The sequence below is a fragment of the Martes martes genome (genome assembly GCF_963455335.1).
Source record: "Martes martes genome assembly, chromosome: X".
Lineage (NCBI taxonomy): Eukaryota > Metazoa > Chordata > Mammalia > Carnivora > Mustelidae > Martes > Martes martes.
The window spans coordinates 77295027-77309464 of record NC_137897.1 but is presented as its reverse complement, the minus strand read 5'-3'; the positions used below and the strand labels follow the sequence as shown (position 1 = coordinate 77309464).

The following is a 14438-nucleotide window of genomic DNA, read 5'->3' as shown; positions in this document are numbered from 1 at the left end:
CCTTATCAACCCCCACACTGAGCCCTGCTTCCCGCTCCCTGCTCAGCAAGGAGCCTGCTTCTCCCTCACCCTCTGCCTGCTGCTCCCCCTGCTTGTGCTCTTTCACTCTCTCTCAAATAAATAAAATCTATAAATGTTTTTTAAAAAAAGAAAAATACAGGTATTAATGACTCCTGATTTTGTTGTCATGAATACCAACCACTCTTTACATAATGCAAAATAGGTTTCCTAATTGATCAATCGCCTTATATCTGACTTAAATTATGAATATATGGTTGTGAGAGAAATACTTGCACTACATAAAAATAGGCCATTAGCTGGTACCTGGGAATCCTTGGTATATACATCTTTATATACTCTCCCATAATATCCTATAACCTCCTACAATACTTAATAATCTCACAACACTAAAAGGTACAAATCTTAATTATAAATGAAACTGGTTGAGGAGAAAAGAGGAGAGTAAATTAAATTATAGTACAATTTCTCAAATTTTGATTTATATCATTTTTGATTTATATTATTTTATTATTTAATTTAACTTGATACTTTTTTTTAATGAGAAAGGATTTACCTGATGATCTATTACTATCTATAGCGTCTTGGTTAATTTTCTTACCCTCTCTGGCATCTGTCAAATTGAGCAAGATAACTGGCTCAAGATAACTTAGTCACGTTTAAAGACACAAGAACTGGGGCGCCTGGGTGGCTCAGTCATTGAGCCTCTGCCTTCGGCTCAGGTCATGATCCCAGGGTCCTGGAATTGAGCCCTGCATCAAGCTGCCTGCTCAGTGGGAAGCCTGCTTCTCCCTCTTCCACTCCCCCTGCTTGTGTTCCCTCTCTCACTGTGTCTCTCTCTGCCAAATAAATAAAATCTTAAAAAAAAAAAGACACAAGAATTTGCCAAAAAAAATCCTCTGTTCTGGGAAAGTGTTAGTGAAGATGAAGAAATGGGGGGTTCCTGAACAGGGAGGTACCAGTGCCTTACTCCAACAGTGTCTCAAAGTTGCAGCAAGCCTCAGAAGAACCATTGTCAAAGCAGCTCCAGTTTTGTTTTGTTTTGTTTTTAAGATTTTATTTATTTACTTATTTGACAGAGAGAGAGACAGCAAAAGAGGGAACACAAGTAGGGGGAATGGGAGAGGGAGAAGCAGTCTCCCCACCAAGCAGGAAGTCTGACATGGGACTCATCCCAGAACTAAGGAATCACGACCTCAGCAGAAGGCAGATGCCTTAACAACTGAGCCACCCAGGTGCCTGCAGCTCCAGTTTTGACAAAGATTTCTGTTCCTTTAGCATAGAGCAGAAGCACCAGAGCCATGAAAGCCTGAAATGAGTTTGCGATCTAGAACAATATATGTCTCAGCAGACTATGGCACTGGACCTGCCTTTCTGAAACTCTGGCCCCCAAATTTTGACAACACTCAAGGAATAAGGGAACCACAAAGATAAATGAGGCTGATTTTTCTTCCGTTTTAGCAAGGTGAGGACCCAAAACTTAAATTCCCCCAAGGTAACTTCTATCCCCAAGAGCCTTGGCCCACATGAATATTAGATTAATGAGAAACCCATTTGTCAGAATAGCAAGGTCCCCTTGCCTTAATAACTTCCCATCTCTGCTTGGGTCACCTTTGATTGTCTAGGTGATCAACACCTGACCTGCGCTTGGCAGCTTCTTCACTACTTTCAAGGAATTTGGAAGTGGGTTGCAAGGCAGTAATTTTAATACCCACCAAAGCCTATTTTAAATGGGACAGACCTGCACATACCTATATCTAAACATCCCTTAAACTTTGTATTAGCCCCTAATCTCATCACAGGCAGAATATATATATATATTTTTTTAAATATTTTATTTATTTATTTGACAGAGAAAGAGAGACCACAAGTAGGCAGAGAGAGAGGAGGAAGCAGGCTCCCTGCTGAGCAGAGAGCCCAATGCGGGGCTTGATCCCAGGACCCTGAGATCATGACCTGAGCAGAAGGCAGCGGCTTAATCCACTGAGCCACCCAGGCGCCCCAGGCAGAATATATTTTTAAAAGGAGCTAAACTGTGTGCCATACAGCCCTCCTCCAAAATTCGTACATTGAAGAAGAAGATTTGATTCTTAGGTTAGAGAGAGAAAACTAGTCTCTGAGAGAAAGGGAGAGCCTCTGAGACAACCACTAGGAGATTAGAGCAGAACAAGCACTCTCCTCTTTTTGTTCCGTTTATGGAAAAGCTGGACATTTTCTGATAGAGTGCAACACAGCTGGTAATGCCCAAGTGAAAGCCTTCCAGTGGGAGGAGCACACGGATAGGAAGCCCCTTTGTATTGCAAGAATGCTGATTGGCTAGTTATAGTAAAGGTAGTAAACATGATTGATAATCTATCTAGATTCCATTTACTGGACTAGTATATCCATCTCATATCTCTTCTGAAGATAAGAGATAAGGATTCATAGTTGTACCCTCGTCAGAGGATACCCAGGAGCTAAAAACCCTCTCCCCTCATGCTACCTCACCCATACACCCTGGCTTGCAGTCAGTGGATATAAAAGCCTGGCTCCTTTGTCTCAAGGTGGATCAATTCCATGGTGCCCTTTATGTCCCAGAGCCACCTGGGGCTCAGGCTGAGGCTACACTTCAGCTGAACTACATCTATGCCTAGTTTCTTCCCCTGTCCTGTGCTGCTTTCCTCATCTCCATACAAATTTCATCTGAGAACACTCCCTGAGTAAACTCCTTTCACAAGAATCCCCATCTCAGGCTCTGCTCCTATGGAACCCCACTTAAAACACAGGGTATTACTATGTTTCATCTCTATGTCTGTCTTTGTTCTCCACTTTCCCTTTCTTAGTCAAGTCAACTCTACTGCCTTGCCTCAGAGTAACTTTGTGGCAGGACCTTCCAGATTTTGTTTCCCCCATATCCCAAGTCCACTGTAACAGAGTTTGGGGAGTGAGGAATTTCCCTCACACTAAAGAGAAATCCCCACTCCCACTGGAGGGGGAAATAGAGAGGACTTCTGTCCCTTGAGGAAATGGGACTTCTAACCAGTTCCCTGGAAGCCCCGAGAAGAGTAGAAACTCAAGGCTGATGACCTGGATCCTACCCAGGGCTCCCAGGTTCACCAAATTCCTGGGTCCTCTATGCCAAGCATGGCACAGAAGCTGCCTAGCTCGCCCACGTGGAAACTTGGATAATAGGCATCACTTCTATAACTCATGTAGAAAGATACCCCGTAGTAGATATAGTCTATATATATTTTTAGAAAATGAAAACGTTTTAATATTTTTTTACACCTGAGTCTGAGAACTAAGTTTCATACCTGCTACATGAAAGGTCAGCAAAAGAGGAAGAGGTATGATTATTATATTTTGTTATTATGAAAAAATCTATTGCCAGAATGTCCGTGAGGCATTTTCATTAACTAATAAAAGGCATCCCCTGAACTCCGACCTGAAAGAAATAATTTCTGGATAACATATATAGTATGATGCAGTATTAAATACACACATCTGCATTCTTACACAGAGAGAAAGACAAGGAATGGCTTATTTTTATTTTCTTCCTTACAGTTTTCTGTACTTTCTAAACTTTTTGTAGGCAGGATTAATGTCTTTTCAATCAGCTGGTTTCTTGTTCTGCTCTCCACCACAGGTCAGTTGGTATATGTAGCACCAGGTGCCAGCCCCGATCACCAGTCCCACGGCCATCAAGCCCAAATTCTGGGCCCAGCCCATGCTGCTGTGAATATCTCAGGGGTTTCTCCCAGGCTAGTGAGAACGCGCTGGAGGGGGGAACCTGGAACAGCAGTCAAGTGGAATCAGTCTAAGGGGCATGGTTGTTTGGGGAGGAGGGAAAAAGGAAATGAGGTGCTGGGCTTCTTCTTTTGCATCCCCACTGCACCACTAATGGATGGACCAACAGACACAGACAGACCAAAGTCACAAGCAGACAGGAACAGGAGACATGGGGACTCAAGGCTCCAGTGGATGCATCAACACCCGAATGTGGGTCCATGCCCCGACCATCCCTGTTTCAGATCCAGGCTGTCAGACCTGTCTCCCACCTCACATTTCCCCCATCTCTCTGCTCCCTGATAACAGCTTCCTCCCCTCTGCCTCTCCAGTCACCTAAGCCAACCATTTCGGCCGCTGATATGGCCCTGCCTTTTACAAGGCAGGAAAAAGACGCTGGGTTGGGGTGTCCCCATGGGGAAACACAGAAGCGCCTCCAAAGTCAGCAATTGTTCTGCTACCCTCCACCCTCACTCCAGGAGTCTTCAATCAACACCCATACGACATACAGGAATCAGGAACGGTTTCCTCCTCCTCTTCCTCCCCCGTGCTTGCCTACAATCATGGCACCTCCAGGGAAATAGGGACCGGGTTACCTGAGCGGAACCGCTGTCTGGACCAAGACTTCATTCAGTACGTAGGCTTCTGGTGACGTGAGGCTACGTCACTGATGAGTTCGGGTCCCAAATTTCCCCTCCTATTATTAGCAAAGCGGCGGGCGACCCGCCCCTTCCCCACCACCACCGCGCCACCGCGCCATCAGCAACGGTCGCTTTTTTCGATCTTTGCACAGCCAAAAAATACGTTGTCTTTCTAATTACTGTAAGGGGCAGCATCTTCTCCTGGGCTACTGGACAATTCTACTGCTTCTCTAGAGGGAATGGTCCCACCCTTTTCTCTGCTCCCTCCACCTTGTTTCTTTGGAATCCCTAAGGTTCTTGTCTGTAATCCTGAAAATATCTGGAAATGGGAATGGAGGAAGGGATGTCAGGAAAGGGAGCGGAAAGAAAAAGTGAATTTTGTTATTTTCTTGTTAGCATCATTCTGTTCCTTTTTTAAAAAACACTAAGTGTGCATCTTTTTTATTATCAGAAAATATGATAGAACTTTATTAATTTAAGAAAAAAAGATTCACTTAAAAATGACATTTATCATAAACAATCACAGTTACTGCATAATGAGTTTTGTACATGCCACTCAAATCAATCTTAATTTCTTCTACATCTTCTACATCTTGTCATATGACAAGATCCTGTTTAGCGAATCAGTTATCGGGGTTTACAAATCTACTAATATGGTATAACCAAGTAGGCTTTATTTCTGGAATGCAAGAGAGTTGTTCAATGTTGGAAAGCCATTCATTCATTTATCCAACACATTTACTGAGCACCTACTACATGCCATGCATTGTTCTTGATGATGTGGTTACAGCAGTGAATAAAACAGACCTTAGTCTCTAATCTCATGGCTCTTACATTGTAGTCAGAGAGACAAACAACAAACAAGATAAATAAACAAAATATATAGTATATTAATGATACCTACTAAAAAGAGAAAAATTAAAGGCAAGAAAGAAAGATATGAAAAGTTCAGATGGGTTGAACATTTAGATAGTGTGACTCGAGAAGGAATCACTAGGAAGGTAACCTTTGAGTAAAGACCTGAATTCAATGAGGAATCTAAGTATGGTGATATTTTGGGTAAGAATATCCTAGGCAGGAGAGCAAGGAAAAGAAAATGCTCTGTGAAGGCAACAAGCCCTGTATATTCCAAGAACATCAAGGAAATAAGGATGGCTGCGCTAGAGAGAGAATAACAGAAGATGAAGCAAAGAGATAATAAGGCTGAAGAGAGTAAGATTCTCTAAGTTAGAGTAAGCACACTTGCATTTAAACATCTGGGGAGTTGGAGGTGGGGGAAGAATGGAGTTTGAACTTGAGGGATCTGTTGAGAATAGACTATACAGAGACTAGAGTGGCAGGGAACCCAGTCAATCTAAATCATTCATTGCAACAGCAAACCAAAAGAGAAAAGAAACCTTTCAATTAAAGTATTTGATAAACTTAGCCATTTCTGAATATTTAAAAAGTGTTACCAAAATAGGAATAGGAGGAAACTAAGTTTATGCAGTAAAGAATTGTATATAATTTAACAAATCATTCTTGGTTATATTAAATCAGATATAAAAGAAAATACCCTTATCCTGATAAAGAATATATCAGAGGAACTTCTGACCTGGCAGATTCCTCATTCCTTATGGGCTACCAAGACCACAGAACTCATGACTTGGCTCCACTCAGTAACATTATTTCTTTGTATTTCCTTTTTTTTTTCCAGTACTTGTAAACATAAGTGAAAATAACCTTGAAAACGGGAGAGAATGACCCTGGTAAATACAACTCCTTATTGACAATGTATCCTATTTCCTGTCTTTCCAGTTATGTCCTTCTCTTCCTAACCAGTATCACTTCTTGCTTTTTGCCTTTGAGAACCTTGTTGGGGGCACTTCAGGTAGTAAGGCCATAAGTAATTTGTCTTTTCCTAATCTATCTTTTTCTGCATGTCTACAATGAGCAAGTATATTCATAATCAGAAACTATCAGAAATTGGAACTCAATGATGCAATTATTTAATGCACGGAGGAAAGCTTGGATATGAAAACATCAATATGTGGCAATCTCTACATTGAAGTTTTATGGGGAATATTAATTTCTGTCTCTATTTTTTTATATTTTTCAAATGTTCTATGAAGCTTTAGTAATTTAATTTTATGGCAAATTTGTCAACCTGAAAAATTTTGTAAGAGCTCACCTCACTCATTAAAACATTTCTTCATGCATGTTAAAAAAACAGAAAAATTTAAAAAGAGAGACTATGTTAGAAACAGCAAAAGTTACACTAAATGATGAAACAAAAGAGGCATTCCCATTTTCTTCAAGAATAAGATCAGGAGGTTCTCAGACACCGCATTACTCAACACAGTTCTGGAGTTTCTGATCAACGTAACACATGCAGAAAAGAAAAGAAAAAGGTATAAGTATTGGAAAGGGAGAAATGGGGAAAAAATCATCATTTGCAGCTGATCATATATAAATACCTGGAAAAACCAAAGTATCATGTGAAAACTATTGGAATTAATAAGGTAAATCACAAAAATTGGCAGATACAAAATAAATATATATAATAGTAGAACATGTTCCTTAATCAGAAAATTCCCTACCAGAAATTATAACTGAAGAAAGAATAGCATTTCAGGAACAAAGACTACTAAACACCTAGGAAAAACCTAACAAGTAATAGGAATTACTTAGCTGAAGAAAATTATGAAATTTGATTAACAAACATAAAAATAGATCTGAACAAAATGGAGACATACCATATTCCTGGAGGGGAAGCCTCAATTTTAAGATGTTAATGTTCTTCAAATTAATTTGCAGACTTACTACAGTTACAATGCAAATTCCAAATGCTTATTATGTGTTTACTGTTGCTCAATCCGGAACTTGATTAATAACCACAAATGCACCCACTGATATGTACATAAAAAGGACAATGGAAATTGTTAGCAGTGGCTGAGAGCAGAAACGATATTGCAGAGCTCTTTCTCTGTGTACTTCATATATTTCTTTATTATTCTGAATATTTTTAACCATTAATATGTTACCTTTTTTCACCAGAAAAGAAAAAAACAAGAGTTTCCGAATCTGGATTATTATATGCAACACTCTCTAGGCCATTGTACCAGTTCTTAATATTTAGGGGAGCAAAGCCCCTTTCAGAAACTGATGAGGTCAGTGACCTGTATTCCCCCCCCCAAAAAATGCACTTAACCACACATACATTCACAAACAAAACCTTGTGTACAATTTCAGGTACAGCACAGAAGTGGTCAGTTGAGAAAGCCCACTCTAGGCTAATCGGTATGGTCAGTGGGGAGACTCCCTGCGGTCCCAGCACACATTTGGCTGAGGGGGCAGCAAAGTGGGTGTGGGCTGCAGACAGTGACCCTGCAGCAAGGCCAGGTTCTCCCTGGGTGCCCTGTGGCAAGGAGGCCAGAGGGAAGAGGCCCAGCTGGCTGCACCCCTCCAGCCAGGTGGTAGCAGCAGTGTTAAGGAGCCCTGTTAACTAAGGCACCACGAGAGAGGGCAGAGCAGGCCGATCTGGGTGCCTCCGCCAACCAACAATCACTTCTTCATGGGAATCCACAGCTGCAGGGCTCTGTGGGAGCAGCAGTCCCTCCTAAGCATCCCTGAGTTACACCTGTGGGAATTTGGGGGAGGGAAGGAGAAAGGGAAGAAGCCAAAGACAGTTACTCAAGTTGGTCCCCTGAGTAAAGGTGGTATTTACCACCTTGGTCACCACTCCCTGTGTACTTTTAGAGCCAGAGATAGAGTCAAGTGGCTGAATGCAGGGAATGAAGGCTCAGGAATATGAAAGGAGGTAGAGGGTCAGCACCTTCCCCACCCTTGACAAAATAGGGGGAATTTGGTCATCTCTGCATCCCTCACTTTGTCCTTTCCTCAGCCTAACAGCTCTTCCTTTTGCCCAGAGCTGAATCATGAAAGTGGAACCTAATCCTGGGACAGGTGTTCAAAACTGCCATGGTTACAGCCATCAAATTACAGGAGGTTCACACAGCAGACAGCAATGGTTTGGGAACATTAAATAAATGTTTCTCAACAGAACAAGACAGGATCATTTATTTATCCAACTGAAAAGCTGTCCCAGAAGGAGAAAAAGTAGGATATTATTTGTCCAAAATAAATAAGGCTGGACAACCTAACATCTCTCCATGGATCAATTTACAGATCACATTAAAACATGCTTATCTAGTTGAGGAAAATTCCATTTTTAGATGTTCAAATACCTTAACATGTTTTGAAAACTATTTTCTATGTGGTCAATAGAATTCATTTTCTGTGTGGTAAAAATTAACCAAAATTAATAGTGCCTTCAAATATTAGTGGGAAATCTCTATAAATCATGCAGCTCTTTTTTGTTGCTGCTTCCCATACTGTGGTATTTTCTTACTGTATTAATAAAGGGTGGTGATCGCTTTGAAAACAAATCGGAGGAATGTTACAAAAATACAGACCCCATTCCCATTCCTTGTCTCCTTTCTGACACTCTGTCTCTTACTTATACTGGAACAGGGGCCCGACTGCAAGGGAAACGGTGGCACCAGTGGATGGGGGATTGAAAGTGGAGCAGAAGAGAATGTCCAGTTGCCTACGAAGGAATGAAACAATTCCCCAACACACAACACACACAAGTAAATCTTGCCAGTAGCCCTCCAAGAATATGTATCCCATCCCCGGTATCTAGAAAAAGGCAAATTCTAACACAGGGAGAAGAGGCTACTTTTGGCCCCTGGGACTACAAAGACAAAAAAAAAAAAAAGAGTGACAGGACCTGATGTGGTGGGGTGAGGTAGGAGGGGGGCTAAAGGAGGGGGCTCTTGCTCTCGGTAGGAGTGGAAATTGGGGACCCACGCTTACTGGCGATGCAGCCCTCACGTGACCAGGAGCTGACGTGGGCAAAGGTACTTAAAGCCCTGACTGCCGTCCTCCGTCCTCCTCTGGGTACCAACTCTCTTGCGCCGCGCACTGCCGTGCGTTTAACCCAGGCGAGGAGGAGGAGGAGAAAATTCCCCCAGATCCGGGCAGGTGGGTGTGAGGGTGGGCATAGCCTGGCACTCCTGAAAGGGGTAGCTCAGAGAGGCGGGCGTCTGAGGCCGCGGGTGCCTCTGTCTCGCCCGCTCCTGGCCGGCTTTCCCGATCCCCGCGCTCAGTCGCAGCTCATTTTGGTGGGCGGCGGGGAGAGGGGGAGGGGGGAACCTAAAGACTGATATACTTATGGAGAATCCGCTTACTTCTCTCCCAGTCAGTGTTTTCTGGTCTTGTGTTTGACACTTCGGCCCCGCACCCCACATCCCGTCCCGTTTTGAGAGGAAGAGGGGGAGAAATAAACGTGGCAGAGCATATAAGGCCAGCGGGGTGGTTGGGCAAGGGTGACGGGAGGGGACGCAATTGGAAACAAGCCGGCCTGGCCCTTTCACTCTCACCCTCACTTTGCAGATACCTCCCCCAACTACGCCCTCCACTTTCCCCTCCCCTGCCCCCGGCCGGCCCCCGATCCTTTGGGGGTGCTGGAAAACGGGTGTGCCAGCCTCTGTAGGGGAGATGGCGGGTTTGGCGCTGTCTGGACTTAACAGGAAGGGGGGACCCTGAGAGAATCTGGTATTAAACCGCTGTGCTAACTCCCAGACTGCTTTCCAGACACCTCCAACCCACACAGCCCTTCACCCCCGTTTATTGAGTCCTGTAAAGGGAGTTCTGGTACGCTGGAGGGAGGCATGGCGGTTATTAGGGGATTTGGGTGGGGGGTGGGAGGCGGAGCCCAGAACTGAGAAACAGTGGAAAATCACGACCCTCAAACCGAAAGGTCAGACAGCAGGGCCCCTGATCTGCAGGCTTATGCTACGTCGGGGGGCTGGGGACTGAAGGACGGGTGATCACGGGAGGAAGACACTAGATTGTTCGGCAGTAGTCCCTCATCCCGCGTCCCATCCAGTTTTTGCTGCACCCTCGCCCCGCCCCCTCCCGCTTGGGTGCAGGAGAAGGGGTGTGGCTGTCCCGGAGAAATGGCGGACGGGTGGGGCGGGGCAAAAGGAAGGAGTGGTTGAGTGCCTGGGGAGTCTGCGCAGGAGGGGGGAGATTGGTGTGGGATGGGAGGGGTAAGAAGAGTTGAGCGAATTGAGAGATTGTCATTCTACGCTACGCGAATGCTAGAAGGCAATTATGGGGACTTGTGGCCTGGGTCTCCAAACACCGGGCTCAGTTTCCAACCTCTGGTGTCTGTATTTCTGCCCTTCAGTCTGTCCTTAGGATGAAGCTTTCACCGAACTGAACGAAGAGGAAACAGCCCTGAATCCCTGGAGGTCAGTGTGGGGGGTGGGAATTGTCTGAGAACCCCTGGTGTGGGTGTGGCAGAAACCGGAGCAGAGCCTGGGGCCAGAGGCTTCTCTTCCCCCCTCTTCTCCCTCTGTAGGGAGACACCCTTGCCTTGGGCCTGTCCTTTTTGGTGCAGAGAAAGGGGTGTGGCATCTGCCTTCTTAATTAATGGTTTGACGAGGAAGGGTTAAGGAGGGGAAGAGGATCCCTGAGACAGAAAACTTCACCCACAAGGATTCAAATCAGCACAGGAAATGGAATCCATCTACCAACGACCCCAAAACACCCTTTCTGGGCTTTCTCTGCAGGTCTGCCTGAATTTGAGGCCCTGCACAAGTACAAGCTTGGTGGAAAAAAGTAAACTGCCCGTGTTCCCAGCAGGTCGGTATGTGCATGAGCACCATCTGGAAATCCTTGGGCATGACTGAGGGGGGATCAGAGCAGCATCTGGGGTCTTTACTGTTTTTCCTGCTCTCCACCAGCTTTCCTAGTGTCCATACTGCCTCTCATCCCCCATTTAGGTGCTGGGAAATTGTGTGTTGGCATTGGGTAGGGCCAGCTAGGGATGAAGGTGTAGGAAACCTTAGACAACCTGGGTCCTGTGTCTGGGTACTAGCCCACGCACCAAGCATTATGTTTCCAAGCTCTCCTCTGTGTAGGCTTGGTTAAGCACAAAGTGAGCCAGAGCCTTAAGTTTCATTTCTGTCCTTTGTCCCAGGTTCTGCTCTGCTTGCAGCCTGGGGAAAACTGGTGAGCCAGAGTGGCAGTACCTCGCCCAGACGTGCACACATCCCATTTAGGAAAGCCAGTTCCACACCCTGGATCAGAAAATTACTCCAGCTGCACCATGAGCCGAGTTCGAGATGCTGGCTGTGTCGCCGCCGGGATAGTGATTGGGGCTAGTGCCTGGTACTGTGTCTACAAATATGCCAGGGGAAGAAACCAGACAAAGAAGAGAATGGCCAAGCCCAAGACAAGGGCTGTGGCTGGGAATGGAGCCAGGGCTAGAGCCGGACCAAGGGCCGGATTCACAATTGACCTTGGGCCTGGATTCGGTCCTCCAACCCCAGTCCGCACTCGGACAGAGGACAGGGCCCAGGATGAAGCCTCTCCTCTGGAAGCAGCTGGAGATGAGGCAGTGGCCCCAGCTGCAGCCAGCACTGAGGCTCAGAGTGGGGCAGGAAATCAGGTCCAGGAGGCAGAAGGGGCAGGGGTTGGGTCTAAGGCTGAACCAGTAGCAGGGGCCACAGCACCTTCCTCAATGGCACCACCCGCCAGGGAGGCAGAGGCTTCCGTGGCTGCAGAGGCCCCCACAGTGGCAAGGGCTCCCAAGTCGCCAGAAGCCCCTGGCACAGCAGAGGCTCCCGGGGTGCCCATGGTGCCTCCCAGGGCGCCAGCGCCTACCGAGGCGACAGCATCTACAGAGGCTGCGGAGGCTCCTGTACCCACAATGCCTCCTGCCGCACCAGTGCCTTCTGGGGCAACAGTGCCTACTGGGGCTGCGGAGGCTCCTGGGACTTCAGGATCCCCCAGAACAGCAGCACCCTCCAAGAAAGCAACGCCTGGGGCTCATACCGGCGCTATACCGAAGGCCGGGTCAGTGGCTGGAGCTGTACCCAAAGGTGGAGCCAAGGGAACCAGGTCTCGGACTGGGGGCAAGGGCAAAGGCAAGAAAAACAAGGTGGAAGTAGATGAACTGGGGCTGGGCTTCCGCCCTGGGGATGGGATTGCGGCGGCTGCTGCAGCCTCCGCTAACGGGGGACAGGCTTTCCTGGCAGAGGTCCCTGATTCTGAGGAAGGGGAGTCCGGGTGGACTGACACAGAGTCTGAGTCAGACTCAGAGCCTGAAACCCAGCAGAGAGGGAGAGGAGGGAGGAGACCTGTTCCCATGCAGAAGCGCCCCTTTCCTTATGAAATAGATGAGATTCTCGGTGTCCGAGACCTCAGGAAAGTCCTTGCTTTGCTTCAGAAATCTGATGATCCTTTCATCCAACAGGTAGCTTTGCTCACTCTGAGCAACAATGCCAATTATTCATGCAACCAAGACACAATTCGCAAATTGGGAGGCCTCCCAATTATTGCAAACATGATCAACAAAACTGATCCCCACATTAAGGAAAAAGCCTTAATGGCCATGAATAACCTGAGTGAGAACTATGAAAATCAGGGCCGACTTCAGGTATACATGAATAAAGTAATGGATGATATCATGGCCTCTAACTTGAACTCAGCAGTACAGGTAGTCGGACTAAAATTTTTAACAAACATGACAATTACCAATGACTACCAGCACCTGCTTGTCAACTCCATTGCAAACTTTTTCCGTTTGTTATCTCAGGGAGGTGGAAAAATCAAGGTTGAGATTTTGAAAATACTTTCAAATTTTGCTGAAAATCCAGATATGTTAAAAAAACTGCTTAGCACCCAAGTGCCATCATCCTTTAGTTCCCTTTATAATTCTTATGTGGAATCAGAAATTCTTATTAATGCCCTTACTCTGTTTGAGATCATCTATGACAATCTCAGAGCAGAAGTATTCAACTACAGAGAATTCAATAAAGGTTCCCTTTTTTACTTATGCACTACATCTGGAGTGTGCGTTAAGAAAATTCGAGCCTTAGCCGATCACCATGACCTCTTGGTGAAAGTGAAAGTTATAAAACTAGTGGACAAATTCTGATTGGCTATATGCTCTCAAAAGACTTGGAGAAATTTCTTGACTTTCCAGTCTGAAAGCAATGAAAATTGAAAGTTATTGCTTTTCCACTTGTCCATACACTAAAGGGATCCTTTCAGCTGCCAGTTTTGAATAATGTATCATCCAGAATGATGTTATCTGTGACAGTCTCCAGCTTAAAGCTGAACCATTTTATGAATACCAAATAAATAGTCCTCTTGTACTGAAAACACATTTGTGACTTTAATCGTGCTGCTTGAATGGAAATATTTTTACTGGTTCCTCTATGTGAATTGACAGTGAACCTGCCCATCATAAATAGCCTACACTTTTGTCATTTGTTTTGACTTGAATTTATCCACCAAAGACTTCATTTGTGTATCATCAATAAAGTTGTATGTTTTGACCAAAAAAAATGTTCTCATGTTTTTAAATCTAGCTGGTGAGATAAGGTACATAAATGCAAAAGGATGACTAATAGCACCTGGGCAATGTTCATAGTCAAATATGGGCTGTCTGGTTAAATGACAAAGTTGCTAGAAAGCTTTAAGCTGGGCTCTGAAAGGACAGCATGAGAAAACACAGAAGAGCATTTCAGGTGAGGAAAATAGTTTGAAGATAGTCATGAGGTGGGAAATCTGTTCCTATGATAAGAAGGTAACCAATTTGCCTGAAATGGAAGCTGTGGGAAGAGAAGTGATGAGAGAAGAGGGTGGAAATCAAGGGTGAGGAAATTTGGGGGGAGATCCCAAACCCCTAGCTGAGATTGAAATATCCTGTCATATCCTGGGAGTTACTAGACATTTTTGACAAAGAGAAAAATAATCTGGTGGCAGTGTGCAAAATGGATTGGAGGTGGGATGGGGTTAGGCATCAAGACTGGAAATGAGGGGCACCTGGTTGACTCAGTCAGTTAAGCGTCTGCCTTCAGCTCAGGTCATGATCCCAGGGTCCTGGGATTGAGCCCCTAATCGAATTGGGCTCCCTGCTCAGTGGGGAGCCTGCTTATCCCACACCCCACCCCA

At 45.3% G+C, this 14438-nt stretch overlaps 1 protein-coding gene across 1 annotated transcript; it reads left to right on the top strand.

The window, feature by feature from the left end:
* Positions 1-10485: 10485 nt before the first annotated feature.
* Positions 10486-13821, top strand: ARMCX2 (armadillo repeat containing X-linked 2). Its single transcript, XM_080795872.1, has 3 exons — positions 10486-10723; positions 11045-11117; positions 11455-13821. The coding sequence occupies exon 3, from the start codon at positions 11584-11586 to the stop codon at positions 13414-13416; it is 1833 nt and encodes a 610-aa protein (XP_080651998.1). The 5' UTR covers positions 10486-10723; positions 11045-11117; positions 11455-11583; the 3' UTR covers positions 13417-13821.
* Positions 13822-14438: the final 617 nt, after the last annotated feature.

Excerpts from the sequence above, each read along its gene's own strand:
- ARMCX2 (XM_080795872.1), top strand. The coding sequence starts at position 11,584 with ATGAGCCGAGTTCGAGATGCTGGCTGTGTCGCCGCCGGGATAGTGATT.